This window comes from Nomia melanderi, chromosome 11 (assembly GCF_051020985.1).
Source record: "Nomia melanderi isolate GNS246 chromosome 11, iyNomMela1, whole genome shotgun sequence".
NCBI lineage: Eukaryota > Metazoa > Arthropoda > Insecta > Hymenoptera > Halictidae > Nomia > Nomia melanderi.
This window is the reverse complement of record NC_135009.1, coordinates 13,564,339-13,575,394: the sequence shown is the minus strand read 5'-3', so window position 1 is coordinate 13,575,394 and position 11,056 is coordinate 13,564,339. Positions and strand designations below refer to the sequence as shown.

Genomic DNA, 11,056 nt, shown 5'->3' with positions numbered 1-11,056 from the left:
TCCGCGAGATCTTTGAACGGAAAATCGAAGATCGTACTTACGACGATCGAGGACGTAGAAAATATCCACCAATATCCCTTATCTCCGACTGCCTCGAATTCATTCGGGACCGGTCGTCAAGTTTTGTACGTTTCTAAACGGTTTCTTAACAGGCCCGTTTTTGTGTATATGTTTTCAATTCCAGCTCGTTGTTTTTTGTCATTACGCTTCTGATATAATAAACTCTCTATTCTTACCTGCGCCGTCTGACTTATCCCGAGCTGTTCTCCTTCGGTTGCCTGGATCACGTAAGTAGAAGCCATTCTTCTTCCTGGTAGTACTAGAACTGCGGCGCCAATGGAAACTTCTCTCGTTTCGAGATTATTGGTATTTTCAAACGTTCCAAGTGATTGAACAATAATTTTACTGGAACATCGTAACGAGTGCCTGACACTAGAACTGCCAGACGTCTCGAATTGACCTATTTAGCATGTTTCATTTTACAAATATTTAAATTGATCACGCTTTTGCGAGAGATTGAGAAATATATGCACTTGTGTAGATACAAGGAAGAACAAATCATGAGGAATAATTTAATAAATATGAAAATACTCAATTTTTACAAAAAGTTGGAAAGTCGTCCTTGCTTGGCAGTGTTAGTGTCAGAGAAACTGAAAGTATTACAATTTTTATAAGGATCACATGTAGATAGTTCTAACGTTAACCGAGGTGAATCAATTCTTTATTTTGTACTTAATCATACCTTCCATCAAACTTCGTCTTTACTCATTAAATTAAAGACTCCTCATTGAAGTTTCCTTTTAATGTTTGTATATTAAATGTTACAGCATTCGTTGTCAGCGAATCAAACTCAAATTCGGACGTAGATTGTTCAGCAAATGACTCGATTAACAGGTACTGAAGCGTCGGTTTTTAAATGAATTTTCGTCGAACGTTCATTTCGTTGTAGTCGATCATTTCAGTTCAATCGAACGTCGTGCCTGAACGAGGTTTGAAGAGTCAAGGACGAGACCGGCGAAGATTGAATGATAATAGGGTAAATTGAATACTCTGCGACGCATTCTTTTTTATATAATGTATTGTAATTCTCACTAATTCGTAATTCCTAGTAATCGCATCGTCGGACATAGCTGGGCTATTGTTTCTCTGTAAATCGGATCGCAGCGCAACGACACGTCGACCCTTCCTGAATCTTTCATTTTTCTTTGAAGACTTTCATTTACATTGATCCACTCCCTTGGTAAAATTCCTTTCTATCAATTACTTCGTGTTCACCGAACAACCATACAACTGGATCCTTGCAAAAGGTTCAATTTGAATTCCATGGAAAGCAAATCAAATGTTCATTATAATTTTAAGAGCATTGCACGTTTTATATAAAGTAAGAGTGAAATTTTGTACAAAGTAAGATAGTTTTGTACTTTCGAATCATTCGAGCCTGGATAAAACGAACTCTTTTGTAATGATCTCACGATTCGATCTCTTCGTTCAGAGAGGGTCAACGGAGGTCGTTTCAACAAAGATGGTTCCGATCTGCGATCGAGTCCTCTGTCAACGGCCATCGTTCGGGACAGAAATAAGGTACGAGTGTTCGTCGGTGTTTAAACATACGTTTTCGTTTTCTTCTCAGGGATACATCGCTGAATATTGAATCGACACGCGACACTCCTTTCCGCTATGTCACGCCATCTTTGGTACGTTAAAACCGTCCTTAAACGAACATATAATAACTGCGAACGAGAATCTCACGACGATAACGAATTTTCAGTTACGAACGGAACAGGGAAACAGAAGGACGACTGTTGATAAATAAAAGATAAATAATATTCACGATTAGACAGCGATCTTAGGATCGTCCTCCGAAATCCTTAAAAGTTGAGTTCTTGCTTATTGATCCACGAACGCTCAGTCTAATACTAACCCTCTGCACTCGACAATATCTTCCACTATAAACATTCATTACTCTAATGAAATATTAACGATATCCTTCGAAATTAATGCAAGAATTGTACATAAATTAAGGGATAATAATTGCATCTGGATGTTCCATGTATTGATCTATTATATGCAGTTCAATATTAACCCTTTGCACGTTGACATTGTAAGGTAAGTTTATAACTTCATTTTTAGTTAAACGTAGCTGATATTTCATATTAAAACTGATTCTGAGCTGAAAGGTTATATTAAAAATTGTTCGGAGTGCAAAGGGTTAAATTGAAAATTTGATAATTTCGAAAGAAAGACGCTTGCCGAGTGCGAAGGGTTAACACGATGTTAAACGAAGGAAATGTCAAAGAAACAATGGCAGGTTCGATCAGACAAAAGATGGATCCGAAAACTTTCTGTACACATCCTACTGTAGGCTTACTCTACGACACACCCATCGCTCTATCAACTTAACAATATTCCATGAATTAACGCAGGCGGTTACCCTATCCTAGAAAATATTCCAAATCGAATGCTATCCGTCTCGAACGTAAATATACCAGTTCCCGGAAGAAGTTCGTGCAATTCTCTCGTTACCGATTCCAATTAACCCCTTTCCATACAGTGATGAGACTCGTGATGAATTCTAGATTAACTTAACGAAAATCATCTCCATTGCCCATCAAAAGAATAGACTATTTTGCTATCAATGTATCAATTGAAGTTTCTTAAACTCGAATGGACTTTTCGTTGCATTTCTTCCAAATGATAGTAAAATGTTACACGAGTTAATTCACTAGTTTAATAAATGAAATTAATATCAGCAGCATGTCCATGTGATTACCAAAAAAAGCAACCTTAGAGAACCGTTCTCTATGTAAACTTCGATTTAACTTTGGCCTATGACTTTCTCAACTCTGATCGATACGGCTACTTTGTCAATAATTTATTGGAAAGAGAAAAATTCACACTTGAAAAATAACACTTGATTACAGAGGAATATTTACTTTGAATTCGAATGAACTAATATATATATATATTGAATCATTTCAATCTCGTTTACCTGTCACTTAAATCTACTTGCAAGTCGTTTACGTACAAGGTGTTCCAAACGGAAGTTACTTTATTAAAATACTTTTCGATACGATAAACAGTTTGCAAATAAACTGTTGCGATAGAACGAAATCGTACACCCTGTGTATCTGTAACCGATAAAACCTGTTATCGAGCCAGTAAATCCGTTGTTTCGATTTCAGTGAGTAATAAAACAGAGTAATATACATATTCGTCGAATCACGTTGAAAATCTTCACGAGTCTCATTCTAGGGCAAGAGTTAAGAACCACGAACTTCCTCCGGCATCCAATTCTCTCGTCGGGAAGTTAAATTCGCTTTAAAATGTACAGTTCAACGAATCGTATCGGAAACTGAAAAGAAAACGCAAGGGGAGGGTGAAGAACGAAACGTGTCCTCCAAGCTTCTGCGAGGAAAATGGGGACGCTGTTCGACGCAGGGACCAGCTACGTCGTCAGCGATTGGAGAACGGATGATCGCGACGGCAAAGAAGGAAAAGGGAGGAACGGGGAGGCAATAGGGTCTCGGATTACGCGTGGTCACCACTGAAGTAACTACTCTGCATCATGAACAGTTTGTCGATGGGGTTGTGAATCGCCGCGTGCAAACTCTGCGACAGGGACGGCGCCTCGTGGGACGTTGGCCCGTGATGGGAGTGGGAGCCGCCGCCTTGGTGGCCTCCATCTTGACCGCCGCCGCCCTCGTTCTCGCCTATGTCGAAGCCGGCTTCCGTACCGTCCAGCGACAAGTCGCTGCTGCAGAAACTCTCGCCCGAGTGTCCCGGATACGTGTCTGGAAATAGATGGTTCATTTGTTAATTCGAGTGATTGTACAAGCTGGAACGTGTACTTTTGTATGGGGTAGTCGGTTGTATGTAGAACGAAAATAATGACTGGAGGTCTTTAGGGATAAGAATACTAGACTGTGGATTGCTATGCATTTGCAAAGAATTTTTAACGTATTTAAAGTGCTTTTTACGATTAGGAAAATTCTATGGCAATGTTGTAACTGGAGTTTTTAAAGATTGAATTGCACGACGATCTGTGGTCTTGTATGGGGTAGTCGGTTCTATGTAGAATGAGAATAATGACTGGAGGTCTTGACTGTAGGGATAGTAATATTAGATTGTGGATTGTTATGCATTTGCAAAGAATTTTGGAAGTTTGAATACATGAAATACGAGGAAAAATGTAATATATTTAAAGTGTTTTTTACGATTAGGAAAATTCTATGGCAATGTAACTGGAGTTTTCAAAGATTGAACTTGCACGATCGGTGGTATTTTGTAATGCTTAATTATTCAAGTCTAATGTTCAATTGCTAGGATTAGTAACTGTAATAGATGTATAGTAATAAACACGTGTCTGAAAATAGATGATTCATTTGTTAATTCGAGCGAACATTATACAAGTTGGAGGAACGTGTACTTTTGTATGGGGTAGTCGATTCTATGTAGAATGAGAATAATGACTGGAAGTCTTTAGGGATAAGAATATTAGACTGTGGATTGTTATGGATTTACAAAGAATTTTGGAAGTTGGAATACATGAAGTATGAGGAAAGATGTAACATATTTAACACTTTGACTGCCGAGTATACACTCATCGAATCTCCTACGCAATCAAAGCTATTTTCTTAACAACGCTGAAACTAACAAGTCAATATTCTTCATAACGGTAGAGGGTTAAGTTTCTACGGTGAGAAGAGACTTACCGTCGGGCGAGTACGGGTTATTGGGGTTGAGCGGTTGCGTGGCCGAGGAGAAGCTAGAGGATTCCCCGTCGCGCATGTTCATGGCGTTCAAATAATGACCTGCGAACGAGATCAAACGGTTGGCATTTGCACCGGGTAGTAACGCTACTTTTTTTTGCAGAGCCCCATTAACCAGTCTTCGCTGATACCATCGAGGATTCGTGATAAGCGGAATGAGACACGAGAACAAAAAGGTGGACGCTAATCGCGGAGATTCTCCAAAATCCGATACAACGTTATTTTCATTCACATCCTGGAATTCTTCTTCTTATACGATCATTCTCGTTTTAAGAGAAGCGAACGCATGAAGAAGTTAATGGTGAGTGAAACGATCAAATTCGAAGAGTCTCATTACGAATATCGAAACTATGGTAAGTATATCATAAAATTATAGTAAAACTATATTATTGATTATTATGTATAACGAAACTATATGATTATACGAAACTATAATAAAACTATTGAGTTGATACAAAAGTTCTATGTTCCCTAGTAAAAGAATTTTCTTCGAGTAACTATTTCAAACTATTATAACATATACAAGACACTTCTTTACTTTTATTTAGTATTAGTTTACCCAGATAGTTGAGCTACTAGACTGAATTTAACCCTTTGCGGATGAAATGTTCAGATTTGGAAGACTAAGTACAATCTAATTAATCAAACAGCAAGAGATCAGTACGTAGTTTTCCTTTTTCTACTAATTAAGCAATTGATATATAATTTAGCTTCATATGTTGAAGGTCTATTAATTAAGCAATTGATATATAATTTAGCTTCATACGTTGAAGGTCTATTAATTAAGCAACTGATATATAATTTAGCTTCATATCTTGAAGGTTTTGTATGATTCGAAGAACCTTCGTCAAGAGTTAAAACTGAGAAACGTCGAAACTTGCATCAACCCAATATTACACAAAACAATAATACTAGTTGTATTATCCATTATCCTTTACACAATGAAACCATAATAAAACCATGAACTGAAGCAATAATAAGATATTTCAATCGACTCAGGCAGAAGACAGAAAATTACTGAAGAAGAGAGAACAAACGAAGACATCTTACTGTGATCGCTGTGGGGACTCTCCGGTCGTCGTTCCTCCTTCGGCTCCTTGTCCGATCCGGGCTCGGTCTTTGCTTTCCTCTGAAGCTTCTTCATCTTGGCCCTCTGGTTCTGGAACCAGACCTGCACCACGCGGACGCTGAGACCGGTGTCCTTCGCCAGCGCCTCGCGCACCTTCCGGCACGGTTTCGGCGACACTTCGAACGAGGCCTTGAACTGACGCCTCTGGGCGGACGTGAGGATGGTCCGAGGTCGCTTCGGACCCCGACGACCGTCGCGTGGCCGGTTCTCGTCGAGCAAGTCATAATCTGTCGAACAATTGATCATTGAATGTCGAACAATTGTCATTGAATGTTGATACCGATCAGACTCGTCTCGGCTGAATGAGATCCCCGAGGTTTTCCGAACTCGTTTCGATTGTCTTCATTGAATTCTAATGAGCTTCATCTACCCGTTAATTTCGTTTATAATTTTTGGATAATTCCGGGAGATGGATATGTTCTCACTAGAACGTGCTTAACTTTGCACTCCAATGCCACTCGATTGGTGCATCAGAATTATAAAATTTCTGAAATGTGGAAAATACCGTTGTTCTTATTTTTTGAATAGTTTAAAAAATGTCATCTATATCTCATAGAAATGAATTGAATGTTTCCAGTGACAAATTTAGGAGTGCAAAGGTTTAAATGGAAACTAGAAGAATCAGATTAGATTTGATTTCTGAATAAACTGCAGTTAGTTCTTTACAAGATGATAAGAATTAGAGTTACAAATGGAAAAGCATCGATTGCGATCGGAATTCTATGATTTCTGCGAGGTATCTGAACTGGCCATCTTCATGGAATTCCCCTGTCAGAACGATCAACGGCTTAGCGACCGTCGACTTAGTTAAACAACAATATGTCAGATCAGATCGGAGAAATGTCGCGCCTAACTGAACTCAGGGCAAAAGCAACTCCGGCGACCTGCGAACCCGGGAAATCTCATTGAACCGAAGCTATCCGGAATACTTAGATGAACTTTTTGTTTTTTGACTAACAAACTGCTCTTCTATTATCCGCGTCGTTGAAAATAAAATGAAAAAATTCGACAATTCCCCTTAGAAGCGAAAGACAAGGTTTCGGACGGACTATTCATTTTCCCGGTTCTGACGTTTCACGTCGTTCTTTCCCACGGATCGGCGTGCCTACGCTCGTCTCATCGAGACACCAACGAATCCTTCGCTCGAACCGCTTCTAATTACGCTTGTTTTAAGTTAGTAATTACCTTGAAAATAGACAGCCTCGATATGAAATTCCTGTAGGTATTTACATTGGATGTCTTTAGATTGTAGTTGTACAACCTGCGAACAATGCAACAAGGTATGTACAATACGTTCTCGCACGTGCGTCGTTTGCCTTCATGGCGATCTGTCTCGGTTTTGGATCGATCAACGAACCTGAGGAGTGCCGCGGTCCCGGCGTGAATCGCGGACGGATTTAGCTTAGCCGATCTTTTCACCGAACCTTCGATCAATCGTCTCGGAACGGGTCGCCAATCTCGATTCTCTTTACGAACATCGTGACGAAGAGACTACGACGATAGTCGAGCAGTTTGCTGTCAAAGTATCTCGGTTTCTGCGATCGATTCTGGCGCTTTCGTCTACCTAACAATTTGCAAGATCGCGTGTATGGAATCACAAGGTGTTAAAGAATCGTTCTCGGAGCGTTCGACGGTCTATCCTTCGAATCGAAGTTTTGGGGGCGGGGGGCGGAGGGGTACGGCAAGCTGAAATGAACGAGACAGAAACGAAGCACAGCACAGCTAGGAGCACACCTCTCAAACGATTGGTAGAACGGTTATTGGAGAGTACACATTAAACGGGAGGTAACTACAAAGCGGTCCAATTAATACAAGCACTAAGTCAGGAACCATAGCAGATGTTCGAGTCTTTTCAATTTTAGCTCGTCGACGCGAGAAGAGGAACTTTCGGAGTCGAACGAAAGAAGGAACAGAATAGAGACAAAGGGACTTCAAGCTTCAACGTGGAAACAACCAAAAGTTGATCAAGAGGTGACCGGTCGGGTGTTAACACATTCGCGGCCGTTGACGCGGATTCGCGTCTTTGCGAGTACTAAAGTTCTTCATTCCAAGACTAATACTTCAAAAGAAATTTTCTAATTATTCTCCCTGTCAGAAAGTAGCTTAACACATTGTACTAAATTTCAGCTACTAGAGACGTATGACTACATTGATATACTTTTAAACCAAAATTTATAACTCACGAAAAAGAGTAAGGAATCTGTTGCAATTATACTTTGGATTTGTGTTAACATATCTAAAACGTTACTAATGTAGAACTAGCAATTAGCACTAGATTTACTGGTATTTACTATTGTTAGAAAAATTATCAGTTCTATTGTTAGAAAAATTATCAGTTCACTTAGCTCTTAGAAATTACAGGTTTAAGACAATTACATATTTGCATAACTGCGATAAGAATCGACACATTTACCAAACAATGCTTACAAAACACAATGAGTCAAGCTACTTCTACAAATCTAATGTTAGACTAAAAGTTCCGCATTATCGCGGTATACAATGTAAGACTTTCTTCATTAGCAATGAGTATTAACTTTCATAGATTTCCAACGGCGAACGTGTTAACACGAATATCGCGCAGCTAAGCTACAGGTACGTCTAGCCCTTAGAAGTGCATAGGGTGTCAAGTCGTTAACCAACCTTGCGGACTGTTCAGGTAGAGCTCGTGTTCGAAGTCTCGCTTGCAGATCGGTTGGCCTTGCCTGAGGAAGTACTGCGCGCCGGGCGGCAGCGGCTGGCCGCACACGCAACACGCGAAGCACTCTACGTGGAAGACCAGTCCCGGCGCCCTGAGGACGAAGTCCGAGCAGCTGATCTTCTCCATGCACCTGGCGCACTTCACGCTGAAGATCCTCTCGTAGTCGGACTTGCAGTAGAACTTCAGCTCGCGGATGAAGCAGGAATTTATCAGAGGCGCGGCGCACGCGGCGCAGGAGAGACATTCCTCGTGGTAGTTCCTGCCGGCGACCTGCATCACGTACTTGTCGGATATCGTGCGGTCGCAGCCGGCGCAGATCGACTCCAGCAGGCCGGACTCCGTTTTCACGGAGACCGAGGGCTCTGGAATTGGACATTAGATGATTAACGATGGCTGCACTTGTGGATTGGTTTAGAGAATTTATTTATTTTGTGTAGAGATTAGGTTTGTCAATAGAATTTTGATAGATTTTGGTGGAGTGTCTTGGATTTAGTGTTTGAGAGTTTGATGTTGATTGAAGAGAGGTATTGTTTGTAACGTGTAATGATTAATGATGGGATAATATTTCATTTGAATTCAAGGAATTGTAATGTTTATTGAGTTCTGTTTGTAATATGAATGACACGTTACTATAAGACAAGTTGATTATTTATTAGTTTATGTAGTATATGTGAAGCTTAGGGTGTGCTGTATTTTTATGTTTATGTAATGCATAGATTTAGATAGGAGACTGCGATTTCGAATAAGTAGAAACGGTGAATGATGAACAGACTGAGCTGAATTGTGAATTGTACAGTGGATTGCAATTGTTTATTTTTGCTCTAGATATAAAAGATTGATCTGTGCAATAGTCTCAACGAAGATACTATATCTAATCACGAGTACTTTCAGACTGTAACGACTGATCGTCTCTTTGGTATTCCCTTGCTTGGCACTTGAAAAATTAATCAAGAGAACTAATTCGATTCCTATCTGGAGACTGTCGAGAAGGTAAATTCGCATTCCGAAGATTCCTATCTTTCGTATCGGATAACGATTCGCGTCCGTTTGCAGGTGGACGCCGACGGTTCCCCGTCGAGCGCGGAATTTCGGGCGTCGCGAAACAGTTGCAGCGAGGGAAATAAATGCACGGGGTGTTATTCTGACTGATATCGCTGTCAGACTGAGAAATGTGATAGCGCGGTGGAGTGAAGCAATATCGCGAGGCCCATGAAATTTATTCCGTCGCTTATCGATTGCCGATAGCGGTAAAACGATGCTACGATGGTCGAGTGATAAGTTCCCCTGTGACAGCCATCTCATTTCAACAATTTTTCGTTTAACTATCTCTAGAAACGTCCAGATATCCAGCAGTGTATTCCATTTACAACGACGTAATTCCCTGTATTCTATACTTCACTGTAAAGACTATATTTGCATCTAAACAATTAACCTCTGGCACTCCAGGTTGTTTTTGATCTATCTTCAACTGCAACTAATTTTTATAGTGTTCCTAACAAATATTAGAAATGCTATAACATTCCTTCGATCTTTTATTTTCTTTCTTAGTACAAAATTTGGACGTGTGGAGAATCTAATAATTTTAGGGTAGTTTCTTTGATTCATTAAAATATTTAATATTATAACTGGTGCAATATCGGAGCTTACAGAGTTCAAAGGGTTAAAACTGCGACAAAATGTGCAGTACAGGGATACTCAAAATCTATAAGAAATTCGATTATTCAAAAATATTTAAGAACCATTTACAACGTCAATATTAGAACTTCAATAATTAATAATAGAAGTAGCATAGATATCAATAATTCTATTTAGTAAGAAGTATCAGTTCCCAAAGATCAATTTTTCATCCCAAAAATCGCGGCTCAATTTCAACCCTCGCCCCATTCAACGACAAGCAACAAACAAACCGGAAGTTTCTTCGTTATCCAAATGACAAACTGTCAGAGCCACTTCTTACCTCCATTATTATTATCATTCGCAGGTCTAAAGGGCATCGGCGGCGCCGCGGAGCCCATCGTCGGCGGCCCGGTCTCGACCTGCCGGTTCAGGGTACCCGGTAGCGGTGAGTAGAATTCCAACATGGTTCCCAGTATCCTGGAACCCACGGTTCCCCGGACCCTACCACACTTCCCACTCACTTTAAAAAAAGTCTCTTTCCAGTACCCTTCCAGCGCAACGATCCCGGGACCAGCGATCTCAAGAATCCTCCCAGTCTATCCTCTATCGCTGGCAATCTTCTATCTCTTCAGACTCACTTTCCAAAGACTGAAGAGGAACCAGACATCAAGCAATCCAGAGGAATATATTTCTCTTCAATATTCTTGTCAACCAATCTCAAGAATCCTCCCAGTCTATTCTTTATCGCTGGCTATCTTCTTCTATCTCTTCAGGCTCACTTCCCAAAGACTGAAGAGGAACCAGACATCAAGCAATCCCCAGGAATACTCTCCAATATTCTGA

At 40.3% G+C, this 11,056-nt stretch overlaps 1 protein-coding gene across 2 annotated transcripts; it reads right to left on the bottom strand.

Moving 5' to 3' along the window:
- Positions 1-808: 808 nt before the first annotated feature.
- On the bottom strand, positions 809-10,761 carry Lmx1a (LIM homeobox transcription factor 1 alpha). Of its 2 annotated transcripts, XM_031988674.2 has the most exons (5): positions 10,554-10,761; positions 8,539-8,958; positions 5,820-6,125; positions 4,713-4,811; positions 809-3,791 (listed from the first exon to the last, which is right to left on the bottom strand). In XM_031988674.2, exons 1-5 carry the CDS (start codon positions 10,675-10,677, stop codon positions 3,529-3,531), a joined length of 1,212 nt encoding a protein of 403 aa, XP_031844534.1. In that variant the 5' UTR covers positions 10,678-10,761; the 3' UTR covers positions 809-3,528. The 2 variants fall into 2 exon arrangements, with proteins under 2 accessions (XP_031844534.1, XP_031844535.1); XM_031988675.2 differs by lacking the exon at positions 4,713-4,811.
- Between the last annotated feature and the right edge of the window lie 295 nt (positions 10,762-11,056).